Source organism: Gossypium arboreum, chromosome 11, assembly GCF_025698485.1.
Source record: "Gossypium arboreum isolate Shixiya-1 chromosome 11, ASM2569848v2, whole genome shotgun sequence".
Lineage (NCBI taxonomy): Eukaryota > Viridiplantae > Streptophyta > Magnoliopsida > Malvales > Malvaceae > Gossypium > Gossypium arboreum.
In genome coordinates, this window is record NC_069080.1 from 528,280 (window position 1) to 549,304 (window position 21,025).

Here is a 21,025-nt window from a genome sequence, read left to right on the forward strand (position 1 = left end):
CTTTTGTAGCTTTTAGTATGGATGATGTTTGGACATGACACGACAAACACAATACTAAAATGTGTCAAAAATTAATAGAAATTAAATTGTCAATGGAAAAAATATAATATAAATATGCAAAATTTTAAACCTCTAGTTCCAAAATGGTCTAAGGAAACAATGCGTTTGGCGTGAAAAATGATTGGAGCACACACGCAATGAACTTTGATTTCGAAGGAGCAAGATGAGGGCTGATAATCCATTTAAACCACATTGCAGCACTTAATTTCAACTAGAAAAACTTCATTTAACCAATTCCAGCACATACACTGCTAAACATTGAAAACAAAAAGATACAAGCTCCACAATATTCCTTCGGATTGAACCCACAAAATATACCCAAAAAGAAAACCTTCACAAAATCTCCTTTACCGGCTGAATCAACAATATGACATTAAGAAACTTTTAACTCCAATCAACTTTTTTCAGGGTCTCAATCACTGGTTCAAAATCGCTACTCATTGGAACGATGTTTGTCATACGAAGATGTTCTGCTTTGCCCCTTTTTGGTGTGTTCAATGTCACTTTCAACAATTCTCCCACCAATACTTTACTAGCTATTTTAACTGTATTATGAACCAAAAGACAAACTCCATGATTGCTCAAAACACCCAAAGCTTCCAAACAACAATATATTAGTAATTATCAATCTAAAAAAGGAAATAATTCTAAACTTATCTGCTCATTTACCCAATATTTTAAAAAGTTGATAAAACATCACAATTGTTGTTGAAAAAGCTAGAAAAAAAATTATTACCAGCACAAGGGTGTAGAATTGAAAAATCGAAGAATTCCTGAGCTGAACAACCAAAGATCACTTGTGCAGCCCTATCAAAAGCTACAACATTCATAACCCTTGTCTCTGTTCCAATTGAAAACTGCCCTAAGCCAAAAAAAAAAAAAAACACAAATGATTGCCTTTCAATGAAACCCAGAAACACATGGTTTACGAAAAGCAAAGTTAATGCAAAGAGAAAGACATGGACATACGAGTAAGCGGAAGAGTCGCTTAGAACTGCGCCGGCGACCGGCGCATTTGCGATTCTTGCAGATAAACTCGGCCGGCGTGTCATCAGGGACAGGCGTTTCGCAAAAACGACAAACTTTGTAAGAGAAACAAGACTGATCCATTGCTAAAATTGAACATACTAACCTTGTTGATTCATTGCCTTGCATCCTTTAAAGCTTGTCTTTTCGTTCTTCTCCTTTTCAGTTTTTACTCACAGTGTTTTGCCCTTCCCTCTTTCCCGTCATTTAAAGTTTCAGCTTAATGCCCGCTTTGGCCCTAATTTATATTTTTTTTCTCACTTTAATTATTTTTTAAAATTCATTTTAATACTTAAATTATTATTTGTTACATGATTTAACTCACCGTTTTAAAAATAAAATAAAATGAACTCAAATTATTATTTTTAAAATAAATATTTAATCAATAAATTAAAATTGAATAATATGAGTGCTGTTAAAACACATCACATCCCTCATTTTAAAAAATTATATTATATATTATTTTAATTAAAATATATTATATAACATATAAATATTTCAAAAAATGTAAAAATAAAATTTTAAAATGTGAAAATAATATGTATATTTTAAAAACACGTGAGACATGATGGTACATGAACAAGGAGTAATGGCTCCTGTAAATGTTGAATGTCAAATTTTGTTTTCCAGAATTTTGACAAAGAAGATAAAAAGAAAAGGAGAAGAAAATTAAATAAATTTAAAAAAATTAAAATTCTAAGTGTTGAAATTCTTAGAATTAAATTTATTTTTTAAAATTTAAAATTAAATCAAATTACATCATTTATAAGCATTTAAAATTATTATTTTTAGAATAAAAGATCAAATTGACTCAAATTTGTAAAACCTTAAAAACTAAATTTGTCATAGAAAAGAACACAAGTTTGACCTATTCTTCTCCTCTGTATAGCAATGACATTTAAAATTTTTATAATTTATAAATTTTAAATTAGTAATAATAAAATTACACTTTTAATTTTAAAATAATAAAAATAATAAAAATTATAAAATATTTAATAATGAAATTATACTTTTATAATTATAAAATATATATTTAATTTCGACATGATATAAGTATATATCTAACACGGTTTGTTCAAGTTTTTCAAGAAAATAAGAGTTTCATACATTTGAAGGTCATATCTGCATAACCATGTCTAGATGTGTTCGAATCTTAGACATAAGTACTAATAATAATAGTCAAGCAACATATTTGATACAAGTCGAATAGAGAAAAAGTCTATTTCAACTAACATGAAAAAGCAAAACTGAGTGGATTTGGCATAGTATCTGCTAATGAACACTCTTTGCAGTTTGTGCAATCAAAAAAGAAATAACAAAGCATGCTTGAAACTACAATTGTTGAAATGCCAGAATTACTTGCGCCTAAAGACAATAACAATCGCGGTGCAGTTATCTTTACACCGCCTCTCACGAACAGCTTCCCTTACGAGACGGCGACTGACGGCTGTAACAGGTAAGCCCTCCTGCATAACATGTTTCAGAAAGCATTAGATATAAACAACCAGACATCATAATGAGGCACTTCACATAACCATTAATAGAGAATAGCAAACTCAATCAAGTTCCTCATGACAATCCCATTTCATCTGAAGCCGACAGACCCCTTAATGGGTCAGTATTGTGGTTGAGCCAGGGTCCATCCATACACATGCCAAGGCCCAAGGCTAGGAGACGATCACCCTCACCTATAAAATCTTGCCCTTAGCCTTGGGAAGACTTTATGTTCCTATTGGACCCCTTTTACACTATAAGAACAGAGCTCCTCCACCTATGGCTCTCCGCACGTCTTCCATTGTGTGAACCATCTCTTATTTGTCATCAACACCTAGTTATAGAGGAAAGAAGATAAACCATTCCTTACCTTCAGTAACTTGTGAACAAATTCAACAGCATCACTTGGTCCGAATACCTAGAACATTTTTATTGAAAAACAACATTAAAACATTGTTTTAAGACTTAAAACATAAATGACCATGATATTATATGATTTGGGATGTTGAAACTAAAAGAAGACATACCCCCCAGAGGCCATCACAACCAAGAATAATGAAGTGTTCTCTATATGTGAGGTCAAAAGAATGAATATCTGGAGTAGCAACAACACCAACCTGCAATTTGCTTACTTCTTTAAGATACCAAGTTTTCAAATATTTAAAGGAAATAAAAACGATCAAAATAAGGTAAAAGTATCATGAAGGCCCTTGTACTTGGAGTCGGATTGCATTTTATCCCCTCCACTTAAAAAATAGGCAAATTAGTCCCTATACATTGGATCAAAGAGCAAATTGATCCTTCTGTTAAAAATTCCATCTATTTCTACTGTTAAAAATTGATCCTTGTATGTCAAAATGAGGTACACATGGCATGCCACATGTAATTATCTGGTTATTTTGGCAGCAACGTCAGTTTTTTAACAGTAGAAATTGATGAAGTTTTTACTAGAAATGACAAATTTACTCTTTAATCTAACATACAGAGACTAAATTGCCCTTTTTTTTAGCAAAAAGGGGCAAAATACAATCTGACTCTTAGTAAGGGGCCTCCATAGTACTTTTACCTCAAAATAAAGCTATGTGAATCATGGTGTAAACTATCACTAAATCAGAATGGACCTTTTTGAATTGGCGATCTCCAAATGCCCTAGACACTTCAAGACGCCCCTGTAATCGTCCATTTGAACCCACAGTACCACCAGCCTGGAAAACAATACAGAACACTTGTAAGGTGTAAAGAATACATAGATCGAAACAATACTACCCAGCGTTCGACATTATGTTGTAATTTCATGCAGTTCAAAAGATGACATTCCAAGACTTCATAAAAGATCAACATCTGTACTTAATGCAAGGGAAAAGAAAGAATCACTCCTAGAACCGATATCAAATTATGATTCGGCCCATAAAACCAGTCAACTTACTGACTTGGCTGTTCCACTTTTGCATCCATTTTCATGCAAGAGTACCTTTCATTGTTTAACACTAGTCCATTCAATAATTAAAGGTCAAAATTTAAGCTCATTTCTAGATCATGACTACAATTATTCTACTATTGTTTGTCCACCAAGTAATCATTTAACGATCAAGATAGTGTACCATGCTCTGTCCCTCCATGTAATCTTTACCTTCTGAATGCGAGCACGTTCTTGGGGATATATGGCTTTATGCTCCCTGGTCAAAACAATGGCCTTCAATGCACTTCCTTTATCTGACCCGTCAATGGATCTTGCTACTACTGCTTTTGCATCCCCAATATTTGCAATGAAAACCTTTGAATTACATGCAAAGGAAAATTAATCAAAAGCACATCTCAAAGGAAAAAATATTTGACAGAATATAATTGTTTGAGAGCATAAGGAAAAGTAATAAAGTAAAATTTCCTTCCCAAGGTTAATTAAAACTTTTCAATAAAGTGATGAAAAGCATGCATCTCAGAAGGTAAAAGTACCATTGAGCTCCTGTGCTAGGAGTTTGGTTGCATTTTGCTCTCTTTACTCAAAAAATGGACAAATTAGTCTATGTATGTTAGATTAAAGAGCAAACTGGTACTTTTGTCAAAAATTTCATCCATTTTTACTGTGGAAAACTAGCGTGGCTGATGGAATAACCAGAGAGTTACACATATGTGTACCTCATTTTGACATACACCTGCCAATTTTTAATAGAAGAAATTGATAAAATTTTTAACAGAAATATCAGTTTACTCTTTGATCTACATGTCGAGATTAATTTGCCCATTTTTTGAGTAAAGGAGGCAAAATGCAATCCGACTCCTAATACAAGAGACTCTGTGATACTTTCACCCATCTCCCAATTGTATTCTAACCAAATTACTCCAGTTAAATAATAGAATTATTGAAATAATTGTAGTCACAATTGACAACTATTACCCTTTTTTCAATCACCCACACACAAACAGCTGTAGCACCATCTTGCCATCCCCCTGATAAGATTGAAAGAAACTTTCAGGTAAATATAAATTTTGTAACAAAGTAGATCAAGTTGTTGCCTCTTCAGTTTTCACCTGCTTACAAGAATTAGAACGGCTAATTTATAAAGACGAAACAACAAAATAAATCAGAAATTTTCCTGGCAGTATATAGGGTCATTAGTTTTTAAACTATAATATATATTATTTTCCCCCTCACAATTGGGAGTAATACAACCACAGATCATCTTGCTCAATTAACAATGCAATCTTGAAGGAAAAACTTTAGGAGTTTTTCATATGCTTTTTTGACCGTTTTAAAGGATGAAAACCAAAAGAAATTCCACATGAAGAACAATACCATAGGTGGTTCTGAAGTTCATTTACCCCACCACAATAAACAGGAGATTCCACATTCGTGCTATGGAGATTTATTTTAGGACAGTCACACAAATGATTTTTGTAAAACAAGAAAATGAGAAAGGGGAGGGGTTTGTAGTGTTTTGCACTTCATAACTGTAAGCATTTTTTGTCTTTTTGCTCCACCTTTCCTTTTTTTTAACCTTGATGCAACGTGAAACACACAAAACGAAACAAAATGGTATTCTATGATTCATCTCTGCTCCCCCACCCTCAAAGCAAGTTTTTCCGGCTTTGCCCCTGGAAACCATAAAGATAGCAAATACTGCACAAATAGCTAACGTAGGTACCTGAAGAACTTTCTTTAAGTAGATCCTCATCAGTTTTCCGGAAACCTAGATTAGCAAAGAGAAAACAAATAAAAATCTTAAATGAAGAACAAGAAGGAAAAAGCTGGGAAAGAAAAAAAGAAGCAAAAATTAAATACTATAAATGATACATGTAAAATGTAACATACCATCAAGAATAGCTCTTTTGGCAGCCTTCACGTCTAACTGTAATATCATTGAGCACAATGAGATGTAAATTATTTACAACACAATACAAACAATTCAAACATAAAAAATAAACAGTTGGCTGCAAGTAGTATCAAGCTGTAACACCTGATGGAATTTATAAGGAATCACATAATAAAATATCAGAATAAAATGGTAAGGTAGCCATAAGATTTAACAAGTCATCAAAAATAATTGTCAAAAGTGTTGTGATTTGCTTTACAATGGCAGATAACAGCCTTCATTTTGAGAAAAGATAAATAGTAAGCGAGAGAACTAAAGGCAAATTCATTCTTTCATCTATCCATGAAGAAAATAAATGGTAACTTAGTAGCTACAAGATTTCTAATATATCAAAGTGGTTAGAACTAGAGATTCCAACTAGGAGGTCTCAACTCTCAAGTTAAAATATGAGGATGCCAGAGGCTGTGCCTCCCTTTGTGTAGCCTAAGACACACACGCACATTCTTACACACATACATACATACTTGTACACATTCTTACCTATCATGCAGAGATATATGTATGTACGTAGGTAGGTATATATGTCTATCATCTCTTAATCCAAATTTAAACAAATGCATCAGAAAATCAAACATGTTTAAAATTAGACCACACACAGACACACATTCTTACACACATATATGCTTATACAGATTCTTACCTACATACAAACATATATGTATATGTTTATATCATCTATTAATCCGAATTCAAACAAACGCATCAAAAAATCAAACATGTTTAAAATTAGACCAAGCAAAACACACCAACTCACGTGGTAAGCCAGCAGAAACAACATTAGCGTTCAAATGCCTCTGAGCATACTCCGCCGCCAACCGCCCTCCATGCCCATCGTATATTGCAAAGTGCCCACATCTAGGAATCCGCCAAAATAATTTTTTTTTCTTTAGACAAAAGCATAAAAGACTATTGCTCTTTCACAATATCCGCCACCGATTATAGCTTCAAAAAACAGCTAAAAAATTTAAATTTGAGACTCAATGGGATAAAATTTAAAAACCTTAATTTTCCAGGCGAATCTAGGGTAGCATCGAGCATGATAACCCAAGCATCTTCCATGGTGTGCCTCGACCCTTTATCCTCTGCCACGTCAGCTTCTATCTCCAAAGACTTTTCTTCCTTTTCTGATTCTTCTTGAACTGGAGTTTGGGCTTTGGGTTTCTTTGCCGCCGAATCGGAGCTGTCATCGTCAACTTCAGGTTGGCGCTTGAGATTGGATTCCGAATTTGAGCCCTCCGCTTGGGTATTTGAGCTAGTGGTTCTCATTGTGGCTTAGATAAGGCCAAATATGGCTTTTTTCGGGTGGAACTGCAACTCCTTTTGCTAGACGTCGAATGAAGAGTGAGAGGAGCCTAGTATTTGTTGGTACAGCTTTGCTGAAGGGGTTAATATACTGTGCGGTACCTGAGTTTGATTTTAATATTCAATTTGGTACTTTAGTTAACCACACCCAAGGTCACTAAACTATTATTATATTTACATTTTGATTACTCAACTTTAAAAAAGTTACAAAATAGTCATAAAACTATTTGAAAGTTTTCATTTAAAACATTGGATTGTTAAATGCTTGTTGTATGGCCTTTTATATTCACATTATCTGCACCAATGAAAAACTCTATTTGTCCTTCTCTTCTACAATTCTATTTTTTTTTTATGAAATAACTTTCAATGTCACGAATTTGCGAGTTAAAATCCAAATAACATTCTTCTCCAATCTCTGACACTGATTGTTAATTAAACTTAGGTCTAAGATATGTTCTTCTATTTATTAATGGTTATTGATCCAACGTATCTATCGTTGAATCGTCTCTTGAAGTTCATTGGCTAGACTTTAAAAGAAAATTAATAATCCAGTGACTTAAATAAATTTTTTTAATAGTTCAATGATCGTTTTGTAACTTTTTTAAGTTGAGTGACCAAATCTTAAACTTACCAATAGCTTAGTGACCTTAGTTGTAGTTTACCCTTTATTTTAATTTGGTACTTGTGTTTTGTTTTAATATTCAATTTGGTACATGAGTTTTTTTTTTCTTTTTCAATTAAGTGTTTCAACCAGAGCATAGTATCAAATATTTATTAGTTCACGTGATAATGTTTGTTCTAAGGATCAAATTTGAACATTGAAGATATATCTAGGTGTCAAATTGAGATAAAATTTTAAGTACTAAATTGAATATTGAAATCAAACTCAAGTACTAAATGATATATTGATCCTTTTAGTAAAAATACCGAGGAAAATAGAGTTTTTGCCATTTGAGGATGATATTTTCTTAATAATATAATTTTATTATTTTCAATTTTATTTTTCTAAACAACAATTAACAAACATTTAAGTTTGTTACATTTTTACCCATTTTTCAATCACAAAACTAGCAATCAAAATTATTTTATTTGAAAGATTATTATTTTCTGTATGGGCACTTTTTAATTTTTTAAAATTAATTTTTATCTTTGTGCTACCTAAAACATTACTTTTCTTGTGTATACCTCTTTGCTTTGGCAAATAGGATTCTAGAAAGTTGATTAATTACGTGTGTCTAAGGGTGAATTCCATCCAATAATACTATTAAATTATTAGTAAATTTATATTTTAATTTTTAAAAATTAATTTCATTAAATTATTTTATTTTTGAAAAGATGAAATTTATCATTGATTAAAATGATGATAAAACAAGTATAAAAAATATTCAAATTGAAGTGAAACAACTCATGAAACTTACTGTGGGTAAAAATCATAAAAGTATTTAGCAAGCTCTCTATTATACAATAGGATTGAATTAGCTTTTTATTGATTAATAAATTAATTTAATCAATATATTATTAAAAATAATTAAGTAAGACTAAAATATTTATTATTAAAAGATAATTTTCTTTAAATTACCGGCTGAAAAATAAGAAGAAAAGATACTACTAAATGATTAACAAAGAATGTTAATCAACATTACATGGATTCGAATTAACTGTTGAATATAAGTGAAATATAGAAAGAAAAAACCCCTAAAACCCCACTCTCCCTTATAAGTTGACCTTACTAATTATCAACTAAACATTGGGACTTAGGCTTTGGAAATCTCTTAAACAAATAAACATTACCATTATTATTAAGCTGCTTAACATGTGCAGCAAAACATAGCATCATTTCCACATAAGCATCTCTCCATTTCCTCAATGATTCAATAGGCAAACTCGGAACCTTCCGAACCATCGCTTCGCCGGTCCCCCGCCGACACGACTTTTCCAACATCGACACCTTTTCGTTGTCTTCATCTTCGTGCTTGAGTACAGTATGTTTCAGCCTTTGGTATTTTTTCCTCCTCTTGTACCTCTTCATCATGTTCAGACACATTGGGACTTTGCTAGTTTCCTTGTTTTGTAATAGAGAGATTAAGGTGGACAATGGCATTCTGAGCTAAAAAAAAGTATAAGCAAAATATAAACTATTTTTTGTGAACAAAAAGAAAATGGGTATCAAGATCAGTGATTTAATTGAATGATAAAAAAAAAAGTATAGGTGTAAAGGTGAAGTTAAAAAGGTGAAGTTAAAAAGGGGAAATTGGGTGATGGAGAAATTAATGTGGCCAACTGTTTATATAAATGAAGTTGATTGTTTTAGGTTGTGAATGGCATAATTGAGTAGAGCTGCCTATGCCCTTAGATAGGCAGATCTTTCAAGCGATCTTCTTTGAAGGTTAAAATTTTTAAGTATAATTTTTAATGCAATTATTTATGAAATATAACATTTCGTGGTCTCAATTTATTATAAAAATGTACTATTTTAAAAAAATAGGGTGCTTTATTTAGAAAAATATGATAGGTTTTCTCTTTAAATAGTGATCATGTTATGTCAAATGACGAGTTTATTATGTATTTGACACATGCTATTCTTTATAATTTAAAAAAATAGATTAAATTATTAGGTGTCATCTTTTTTTAAAATCACCAAATTATGTGGTAGTTTCATGGGGATTTGACACATGGCAATTTGATCTAATATAATTATTTTTTAAACTTAATGTGTGACACATGTCATATGCAAAATGAAATCACTATTTGACGTGGTGGGATCACTTTTTAGAGAGAAAATTTACCATTTTTTAAAAAATAATTTTAAAAAATACAGTACTTTTATAAAGTACTCATGGACTTAAGAATGGTAAAGCTCAAATTGTTCTATGATTTTGAATCGATCCACTTTGAATGGAACGAATTCTTTTTTAAAAATCGATTTAGAGTGGGATAAGATGAGGTGAATTGTTATTTTCTTTTACTGTGGGTATGATGTGATTATAAAAATTGCTTTCCCACCATGCGTCGCTTCCCTATATAAAATTATTATTTTATCATTGTATATGTAACTATTAGAAAGGTAAAAAATGTGTAATAAAAAAAAGCTAATATAGTTTATTTTAAATATTTTTATTTGAAGAATTTTGTTTAAATGTTTACTTGTCTTTCGAAAAGGTTACACATTTATAAAGATATTGGAGTGGGTGGTAGAGTAAAATGTGTCAACTCTAGAGTAACAATAAATTTAGCAACATTCGTCCCCATTATATTTTAGGTCTAAAAAATTAATAATTTAATCTAAGATATTCTAAAATAAAAATTTTAATTAAACCTATTCAAAAATTTATAATTTTATTATTATTATTATTGAAAATTAATTTTTTAAGTGATTATGATTATCTCTTCAAACACTATCATATCTTAACATCGTCGTGCTTAATCATAGAAAGAAAGGTACAAAAAGCTAGATGAAGGAGGCATTAGCTATAAAGCAAACTAAGAACATAGATTGCTTTTAGCAGGACTTCAGCCCAACAGTTCGACTCTTTGCATCCCTACAATCTTAACAAAACGCTAATATAACGATGAATAGATCTCAAAACTTTTGAATATTCCCATTGTCAATAGTAACATACAGAGGAAGCACTACGAGATAGCCGCCATCTCATCTACCCATACATCGATGAAATTGGAGTCAAACATTCCCCAAGGTTCGGGGAATAAAAAAGTAACTTACATTCCTCGTCTATAAAAATCACCACCGCACGTCCCAAATTTCCTCGTCTACATTAAATTCAAGACAACCCGCAACAGGCGGAAACCGTCTCCTTTGTTTCGAGACATGACGAATAATATAGGGCATAGGAGATGAGACATACACAGATATTATTAGTACAATTGTTTGCATTTATTTGGTGAACTCTATATGTTACGTGGACATTCACGTATACATACATTCACTTAACAATATGTTAATATGGTTTTGGACTTTGATTCTACTCATCACATAGGTTGTGTTTCAATATCGTTAGATTCATTTTTGTTTGGAGATCTGATTGTGCTTTCTGGACTTTCACCACTTTGTCTTTCCGCAATCATCTTAAAATATGCATGAGGTGCCCAACCTGATTGTTCAGACAATTAATGAATATGATACCAAAAAAAAAGAACTAAAACGAGATATTATACAATGAGATGTGAAAATAACATGCAACATATGAATAAATCATGTGATCATAGTATCTATAAACTTCAAAGTAGAAAACCTTATGAAAATAAAGGGTCAATTTTTGCTAGTATTTGTACCATAAATAAGTTGTAAATTTAGTCTCTATGCTCTAACTTGTTCAATTTTAATCTTTATACATTTCGAACTTGGGAATTCCAATCCAGAACCAAATGGTAGCACTTAAACATGTTTAGGTCAAATTTTGCTATTGGTCCTGTAAGTTTAGATTTAGTCATTGTTCTATAATTTGATTATTTTTAGTTCCAATACTCATCAAATTTTAAAATTTAATCTTAACTCAAATAATAGCTGTTAAATCCATTAGCTAAAATAATGCTGAAAATAACAATTACATAACAAATTGATATGTTATTATACATGTGATAATATGCTTCTTGTATAAGATTTTTAAAATGATAAAATTTAACTACCACCATTTGATCAAATTAAAATTTGAAAACTACATAAACTGAAAATATCAAATTATAAAGGTTAAATATGCAAATTATGCATATCAAAATAGAGTGATCGAAGTTTGTAAGCGGAAACAAAATACTTGAACCCAACTTCATTTATAAAACTTGTCCTTCCAATATGCATGTTCAACTCCATCTTAAAATGCTACTATTTCACGGTTAATCTATTTTACTCAATCTTAGAGTAGTGTTGAGGATTTCTATTTCTTTTAGACGACGAAGTGTCGTTTGTTTAAAGTCAATGAATACTTCAATACATTTGGTATTATCTCCAATTAGGGTCTTATCTTTTAATTTTGACAAGAGCTCCAATGTTAAATGTTAACTAAAAAGGTAGCTGATTCAATAGGGTGGGAATGCCTTGTTAGGTTAGACCATGCATAGTGCATGGTCACCTACCAAGAAAATGCAAGCATTTGTGCTTGATAAAGTTTGGATTCGTACCTAACAACATATAACACACTGGTGGGCAAGATCATGTGTGACGCACGACTACCTACCAAGAAAATGTGATCATTTGCACTTGATAGTATTTAAGCCTGTGCCATACAACACATAGAACGCTAGAGTGCTTAGTGGTGTAGTTGTCAACAAGTTCCCTATATGTTGTAAGCCACGAACTCAAACCCAACCAAGCACAAATATTCACATTTCCTTAGTAGGTTATTGTCTGCCATGCACAGTCTAGCCCAATAAAGCACTCCCACTATGATAAATCCATAATTCTTTTAGGTAGCTTCAATCATTTGGCTCTCATTAGAGTCAAAAGTTAAAACCTAGCTCGACTACATATAATATTAGACATGTTGAAGGGTTCGTTAGCTCCGAACAAAAAATATTTTAAAGACTTCTCTCAAATAAGTTAAAGATCTCTCAATAAGTGGGCATCAAATATAGGTATGCATCCAACACAAATATACTTATTTTAAAGTTATGTATGTGAAGGATCATAATTTCATATCCGTATCTGTATGTATCAAGTACAAATCCGGGTAAGATAAATGTTTATATATCGCAGTGCTGCAAATACCTTGAATGCGAGATACACATTCCTAATTTGCATATAATATTTATAGCAACATTTCTAGGATAAAATTTATGTGTAGAGACATACCATCTTCATAATGAGGACAGGGAAAGAACTGCAGGTAACAAAATGCTGCCATGGACGTTCCTGCATCAATCAAAAAAAAAAAAAAAGGAACATTTTTTTCATTATTTCAATGCTAATTAGCGTCAATTAATCAATGGGAAATCATTTAAGTCCAAGTTTACTGTAAAATGGGAGAGAGAGAAAGAGGGAGACACCTATAAGAGCTCCGGCAAAAACATCCGTCCAATGATGCCAGTAATCGTCCACTCGAGAAATACCCACGAGAACAGCGGCAAGTACCGGGAAAATCACGATACAAAGTTTTGAGACATTGCCTCTGCGATTGAATGCTCTGAGCTTTCCCGACAAGTACAACGAAAGGAAACAAAGACCTGCAAAGGACCCTGCATATGATCGGTAAACCAAAACTGTTATATGTTTCCTCGAAGCATGATCGAAACTCAGCCGGAAATCTACAAATGCACGCAGATCGTTACATGAAGTATGACCACTAGGGAAACTTTTGTATCCTTCCTTGACAATCTTTGCATCCCCATGGCAGACAACATCCCCTGAAACTTGGTCAAACACAGCCTTCCCATCGGGGAAACATCGAAAAAAGAAATTCGGTCTCGGCCTACCGACGGCATCTTTGATCGAGTCCGTAATAACTCCGGACAAAAGAACGGAATACAGAATGCCTAAGTTGCATGTTTAAAAGCATTTCAATGAGTAAAAACAATGACCATATTGTGTTAACACAACTTAAATTGAAACAAAAGTATACCTAGTATAGCATGGTGAAAATCATAAATGTCCTTTCTCAAATAGTAGTATACACCAAAAATAATGAAAGGCACCAATACTGCAATAACCTGTAAAAATGTGTTACTATTTTTTTTTGGCATAATGTAAATTTAGTCTTTAATTTTTATATCTTTTAACAATTTAACCCTTATTTATTTTAGTTAAATTTAACCTACAACTTTTAAAAATATCGAATTTGACAATCAACCTTTAAATAGAGTTGACTTACTTTTTTTAATGAAAATGCTTACTTAAACGTTAGATTTTAAATATGAAAACTCGTATGACAATCAACGTGTACTTCATGCAATTTTTTGAATTTTTATGAACTATATATATACATGTTTTGAATTTTTATAATTTTGTCATGTTTTGAATTTTTATAATTTTATAAATTTTGAATTATTTATTGACGTGACATATAAAACAATAATGCCATGACAATATATTTAGAAAAATATTTTAATTAACATTTCTTTTAAATAAACTCTTTTAAAAGATTAATAGTGAAATTTAATTTATAAAAAACAGTAAACATCATTACCTAAATTTATTATATGTCTATTTTTACTAATGATTTTAGGAAAATCTTGAAGTTGCAATACACATGCATACCGGTACGACCAACACCGGAACGGTATTTTCATGGAAAGGGAATTTTAAATCCGTCATCATTTCTTGTCCGACGAAGCGGTGAAAGGGCTCGACGTAATTCAACAAACCGTCGATGACGACAAGAATTACGAGGATTAGCCAGTTATGTATATGTGCTTTGACCACCTTGACTCCATGGGATTTTATCGTATGAGTTCCCAACAATATCTCTGTCATCTTTCCAACTGGAAACAATGATCAAAATCATATTATTCGAAATATTTAGAATTCAAATATTAGTATCTTCGATACACCCTATATTGATGATTAAAACACATAAAAATAAAATACCTTAAGAGGATGATAACTGTGGAATATTGAAAATGGAGTCAAAGGGCAAAGAGAGGAAGAAAGGTTTTTTTTTTCCTTCCTTTTTCCTATTTGATCTTTTGCTCCAGGGAAGAATTTAATTTATTTTTCAACTCCATAAACAAAAAATAGTAATAAATTTTGGGTTGGAGATGAAAGGAAATAACCCAGATTCTTGGTATGATTAGCATTTAGCACCATTCATTATTTTTCATTGAAGAAAATAAATTTATTAATTTTCTCTTCTTTTTTTAAAAAATATTTAACCGTAAGGATATGGCATTTCGGACACTTAAGTAACTAACATTAAAATTTGCTAATTATATCATCGATTAATATGTTGCTATTATTAGCTTTGTTCCAATGTTTTTACATCAAGTTTTAATGATGCTCGTTACAATTAAAGTATAAATATAGATACATGTTTGAGTAATTACAAGTATTAAATTATTATTAAAGTGGCTATAGAAGAATTCGTGAGATATTTAAGTAAAAATTGGTTGATGGGTTTTGATATGGTAACAGAGGTGTATGATGTCTTCCAAGTTGAGGCACAAATGGTTGTTGAAGGCTTGAAGTTGGTTTGGCCAAAGAGCTTTACTCAAGTAGAGGTTGATTGTGATAATGTAATGTTAATTGATACTATTCGAAATGGATTCACACCAATTAGTTAAATTACTGAAGTCTAATTAATACATGAATGGTACACTAATGATTAGAAAGTGAAATTTAGGCATGAATTGAGAGACAGTAACAAGGTGGCTAATTGTTTGGCCAAAACAATAAAAAGGAAACTATATCAATTAGTTATTCTCATAGATGCACCACAATATATTAGAACATTATTAGAGGAAGATGTTCATAGCTAGCTGCATGAGCAGGCCTTTATCATTGTACATTCCTAATTTTTAGGCATATATTTTTATTTTCTAATTAGAATATATATATATTACAAACAAATTATTCAATAAATCATAATATAAAATTAAACCATTACAATACAAATAAATTAAGAATTACAATTCAAACTAAAGTTACTAAACTAGATTAAAACTCACACATAGAATTATGGGATTTAAAGATTTACATATATATTTATACATGATAAAACTCAAACTTGAATACTTAAAATTCAATACCTTGATTTTTACCAATTAAATTAAAATTTTATTAATCATATTTTATCATGTTAAAACCGAAATTTACCCATTATTGAGGCCAAAAAGGCATTTAATTATGTTTTACAACCAAAACATGCTTTTGTTGAGATAATTTATTTTATCGACGGAAATTAAATTGAAAGAGCATTTGACATATAATTAAACCAATCCAAACATAAAATAATTAAAAAAGCAAACATTCGTAAAATGGCAGTTTCCTCATCATCGTCAAGCCATCATTCTTTGGTTCATCGGTGCCATCATCACCGGCTGTTGCACCTGCATCTTCGCCAAGTTTCCTTGCCACCCTAAAATTTATATAATTTAAATTACGGATATAATAAATATTGTTATAATTAATTATAATAATTAGAAAAAAAAAAAGAGAAGAAGACATGATGCAATTATTAATTATTACCAATAGAAGGATCCCAGCCCCTAAGTTGAAGCTCCCTGTATTCTTGACAAAGAGCACACCATTCGCAAAGGAAGTGAGTGACCCAATCGGGTGCCGGAGCTTCCGGTAACCCGAATTTGTTTCTTAGTTTGGTTCTGTATGTACACGACATTAGGCACGGCAATCCAATTAAGAACGCGATTGCACCGTAAAGCAGTCCACTGGTTCCACAAGCTGTTGAGTCCATTAATATAGACATGATCAAAAAGCATGTTTTTTTTTTATAAAAAAATCTTTCCAAACACCTCTCGATATTAAGTAAGTTGGTTTATCTAAAAAATCAAGTAATTCAAGATCTCATCAATTTCTAAAGTGAGCAATTAAAGACAATTGATTACGATATTAATATTTTCTATCAATTTTATAAATTTTAATTGGTATAATGATAAATTTATCTCTCAAAGTTTATACATCCTTTTAATTTAATTTTGATTTAACAAATTTAACCCGTAATATTTATGTACATGCCAAGGCTAAATTTGTTGAATTTTAGAATCAAAATAAATTTGTTATTATACTAGTCAAAATTAAGTACAATTGATGAAAAATATTAACATTGTGGTTAATTGTGTTTAATTGCTCACTTTTAAAATTAATGATATTAAATTACTCTATTTTTTCTAGAAGAATCAATTGAGGTAGTTTTATCTTTTTTAAATCATATCAAATTATTCATTAATATATATGAAAACCATTGAATAATGATGTTAAATATACGATTTTTTTCCAAAATCCTTTATAAAATTTATTTAAAAATGAGAATATTTTCAAATGTCTCTATATGCTTACTTGTGTGGCCATCATCCACGATTTCGGCGATCTGGCCGAATGTCAAACATGGGAAGAAGGCTGTCACTAGAGCTGAAATTTAAAAATAAAATCGAAATTAATTATTATAAATTATGTGATGATAAATGAATAAAAAATATTAACTCATGATAATAACAAAAATTGCATGGAAAATGAAGCGAGAACGTGTGTGCATGAACCCGCAGTGATATTTAAAACTTTAAAGAAGATTTACCGTTCATTGGATCATCCATGAAATCAAAAAGGCCAGTCCGCCAACCGTCAACACCAACATTCCCCACCGGGATCCCTGCCACATGTTTATGCGGTGAAACAGGCGGCATGCCCTGTCCTTGATCAGGAGGCAAGAATGCCGGTTGAGGAAACACTTGTGGCGCTACGTTAGGGGCGTAGACGGTCTGAGGCTGCGTCGCTTGTGGTCCTACATTTGCGTACATCTGATTCGCCGCTGGACTTTTAGGCGGGTACTGTACTGGCTGTGGCGGATACGCCGCCGCCGCTGGCTGCTGGTTCGTCCCGCTCGGGTACGCTGGACTGTATTGCATGTTTTGTTGCGGTGGGTATGGCGCGGGCCGCTGCGGTGGAGGATAGGCTTGGTTAGGTTGTTGTGATGGTGGTGGGTACTGCGGAGGCTGCTGTAGAGCAGGTAGTGGGTACTGCGGAGGCTGCTGTTGAGCAGGTGGTGGGTATTGCCGTGGCTGTTGCTGAGCAGGTGGTGGTCGTGGCTGTTGCTGAGCAGGTGGTGGGTATTGCGGTGGTTGTTGTGGCTGGAATTGAGGTTGTTGTTGGCCTTGTTGATTGCTGTTTTCATAAGGTGGTGGTGGTGGATATTCATCGGCCACATTCGGAGTTGGTTCATGGGTCGGGTCGTATTCTTGAGGATGAAGCTCGTATTCGGCTTGTATTTGTTCAGGGTCTGTATCAGGGCGTCCCATTGTCTTCTTCTTCTCTCACTATTCTTTTTGTGCTCTCTTGTGAGATAGAAGATGATAGCTAAAACAAGGTTCTATGGTTACTTATAATTAGTCTAAGATTCTGAAAGGCGGAAAAAAGATGAGTGAGGAAGCAGCAAAATTTGAACATAAAATATGAACGAAGTTGCCTACGAAAATGATGGGAATTATTGGCTTAGAACATTTTTAAATGAATTTACTCTTTAGTACTGTGCATTTAAATTTTTTTATTTTATCTTACAATATTATTACAATACACACTATCATTCAAGGAAGCTTTAATCTGTAAGGTTTAGACATAAATGTAAACTAAGAAAAGATTAAAACAACCATATTTATCAAAATACGGGTAAAAAAAGTCAAAAGGTTAATATATAATAAATTTTAAACTCGATTTAGAATAAAGATTAAATTGTCATAGTTTAATAAAGAATTTTAAAAATTATATTTAAAATCAATATCAAATTTAATTTTAGAACAAATCCTATCTCGACACTCTTATTAAAAAAAAAGTTATGGGCTAATTGGGAAGTTGCATGTAGACAGTGGATGGTAAACAAATAGAATTGACCTGAGAGAGAGTTGACTTTTGTGATTATAAAACATTAAGTCTACGGCGACGTGACAGTGACACATGGGTTAAAATGATTGGCGGGGTTTACTTTGACTGTAGTTGTGTGTCCAAAGGCGTAGACTTTCAACCTCCTCTGATTCTCGGCAAAAACGCTGGCAAGGAAACCCCACTGGGAAACCATGTGCCACTGTCGACATTAACGCGTAAACTCCATTGTCTGAACGTTTTTAGTCTCGTCTCCACCCTCATTGCACTCCATCACCCTAGAAAAATAAAATCAAATGTAAAATGTAAAATTAAATCTCCAAGTTTATTTTGTTCATTTGCTAAACTTGAAGTTCATCATCTATTTTGTTTATACACAATATTTAAATCGAGATATTGTTTAAGGAAATTGAATTAATAGAAAAATTATATTGATAATTATTTTACATACAATAATATTTTTACAAATAGAGTTGAAAAATTAATTTAAATCCCAAAATAAACATATATCATAGAAAGATTTAAATGTAAAAATAAAAAATAAATTCACAACTATAATTTAAAATCAAATCAATATAAAAATATAATGGATGAAAAATTTGAAAGGATGAAAACGAAACAAATTCAAATTCTAATAATATAAAGAATTGGTTGAATATGATTGGAAGTTAATATTAAAAAAAAAAAGAAGACAAAGTTTAACTTAAATTTATTTAACATAAAATTGAATAATTTAAATATAAAATAATTCAATTAGGTACAAATATTATTTGATCGGTCAAATCCCGATTTATTTTCTCATTAATTTGAAATGATGTTATAAGAAATAATCAAACGGAACTCTTTCTAATAGTTTTCAATTTTCATTTAAAAATATTTTAAGAAAACGAAAAGAGGACTAAATTGTTATTTTTAAAAAGAAAATAAAGTCATTATAGCTGATATCATTGATAAATATGTTCTCTCACTTTAGCTATGCAATTGTGATTGTTACATTTATCTCCTTGATTATGTTGCAAATTTAAGTCTTTTGTCATTTGATCATGATTTTCATAAATAATAATTTTGTTTCATATGTAATTATACATTTTTCTACTGAAACTTGTAATTGTTTGTTCTGATGTCAAAGGTTGATATAATTGTAAATTATAATTTTAAAAAATTGGTATAATAAAAAGTTTAACCTTTATTGGTCACGTCTTTTTGTTAATTCGGTCTAATTTTTTAAAAAGCAGTTGAATTGTTTTTTTAAACTAAAATACTAATTAAAATGTTAAATTTTTAAACATGACAAATCACATAGGATTGGGAGTCTATGCATACTTTATACTTTTTTTATTTCTTTAATACCCTTATAATTTTAAAATTATTTGTTGATGTTGCATAGTATATTATTAGTATGAAATACATATAGATCGCTATACAATTTTTTATGTCAATATTGTTAAAAATAAGTTAATATTTTTATTTATATATTAATTATTTAATCTTATCTCTCATTTATATTCAAATAACACTGTCTATAAATATTTAACTTAGTCCGCGAGAGTTTTGATTTTAATGTAATGTTGGGTTGATAAATAATTAAAAAAAATAAAGACAATTATTAAGTCAGCATGGCGTAACAACACAAAAAAGTTTCAGTCATCAATAGATGTAGTTGCCATGAAACAAATGCGCTCACGATATGCGCCTAGCTAAATTCTTCTTCATAGTCGTTTTTCTTTTTTTCTTCCAAGGCAAGTCATACATTCATCTATAGATAAATAGAAATGAGAAATCGATAAATAAAATAAAGTACGGTACTAGTCCAAAATCAAAAGTCAAGGATCTTTATCATGGCCGATGGTATGGTAATGCCGTCAAAAAACTAATAAATTTATTGAAGCAAAGAACGTACGGCTTCAGAGGTGGAGGCTGCGGCTGCGCCACCCGTAAAGGTTTAAGGAAGGGGAGTTCAATTGGCTAGAAAAAACAAAAATCGCCGTTGCCGGGGATCGAACCCGGGTCACCCGCGTGACAGGCGGGAATACTTACCACTATACTACAACGACCTGTTGGAGGAGGGTGTCAAATATGCCACTCAAGTAAAGATAATTACTATAAATCAAGTCCTATCTTATATAATATATAGGTAAAATATTTATGGGTAAATTACACCCATGGTCAATAAATTATTACTAAATTTATGCTTTGGTCAATAAACTTTAAAATGTTATAAAATGATCACTAAACTATTCAAAGGGTTAGTTTTTATTTAAGTTACTGATCTATTCCAAAG

General features: G+C 31.5%; 4 protein-coding genes and 1 non-coding gene across 6 annotated transcripts; all 5 read right to left on the reverse strand.

Annotated features, from left to right (window-relative positions):
• Nucleotides 1-261: 261 nt before the first annotated feature.
• On the reverse strand, nt 262-1,322 carry LOC108455930 (uncharacterized). The gene is made up of 3 exons (XM_017754507.2): nt 1,030-1,322; nt 797-917; nt 262-605 (listed from the first exon to the last, which is right to left on the reverse strand). Exons 1-3 carry the CDS (start codon nt 1,213-1,215, stop codon nt 445-447), a joined length of 468 nt encoding a protein of 155 aa, XP_017609996.1. The 5' UTR covers nt 1,216-1,322; the 3' UTR covers nt 262-444.
• An 844-nt stretch (nt 1,323-2,166) lies between these two features.
• Nucleotides 2,167-7,314, reverse strand: LOC108454621 (probable protein phosphatase 2C 8). Of its 2 annotated transcripts, none has more exons than XM_017753146.2 (10): nt 6,952-7,314; nt 6,698-6,806; nt 5,891-5,927; nt 5,724-5,768; nt 4,976-5,028; nt 4,211-4,354; nt 3,702-3,785; nt 3,108-3,197; nt 2,951-2,998; nt 2,167-2,552 (listed from the first exon to the last, which is right to left on the reverse strand). In XM_017753146.2, the coding sequence occupies exons 1-10, from the start codon at nt 7,215-7,217 to the stop codon at nt 2,442-2,444; spliced, it is 987 nt and encodes a 328-aa protein (XP_017608635.1). In that variant the 5' UTR covers nt 7,218-7,314; the 3' UTR covers nt 2,167-2,441. The 2 variants fall into 2 exon arrangements, with proteins under 2 accessions (XP_017608635.1, XP_017608636.1); XM_017753147.2 differs by having other exon boundaries at nt 6,706-6,806; nt 6,952-7,093.
• A 3,392-nt stretch (nt 7,315-10,706) lies between these two features.
• Nucleotides 10,707-15,003, reverse strand: LOC108455362 (probable lipid phosphate phosphatase 4). Its single transcript, XM_017753932.2, has 7 exons — nt 14,788-15,003; nt 14,458-14,681; nt 13,823-13,910; nt 13,533-13,736; nt 13,251-13,439; nt 13,057-13,116; nt 10,707-11,362 (listed from the first exon to the last, which is right to left on the reverse strand). The coding sequence occupies exons 2-7, from the start codon at nt 14,671-14,673 to the stop codon at nt 11,241-11,243; spliced, it is 879 nt and encodes a 292-aa protein (XP_017609421.1). The 5' UTR covers nt 14,674-14,681; nt 14,788-15,003; the 3' UTR covers nt 10,707-11,240.
• Nucleotides 15,004-15,984: 981 nt separating this feature from the next.
• Nucleotides 15,985-18,341, reverse strand: LOC108456096 (protein PLANT CADMIUM RESISTANCE 6). Its single transcript, XM_017754691.2, has 4 exons — nt 17,447-18,341; nt 17,212-17,283; nt 16,384-16,596; nt 15,985-16,273 (listed from the first exon to the last, which is right to left on the reverse strand). The coding sequence occupies exons 1-4, from the start codon at nt 18,165-18,167 to the stop codon at nt 16,194-16,196; spliced, it is 1,086 nt and encodes a 361-aa protein (XP_017610180.1). The 5' UTR covers nt 18,168-18,341; the 3' UTR covers nt 15,985-16,193.
• A 2,385-nt stretch (nt 18,342-20,726) lies between these two features.
• Nucleotides 20,727-20,798, reverse strand: TRNAD-GUC (transfer RNA aspartic acid (anticodon GUC)). The gene has a single exon. It is a non-coding gene; the product is annotated as a tRNA-Asp (tRNA).
• Nucleotides 20,799-21,025: the final 227 nt, after the last annotated feature.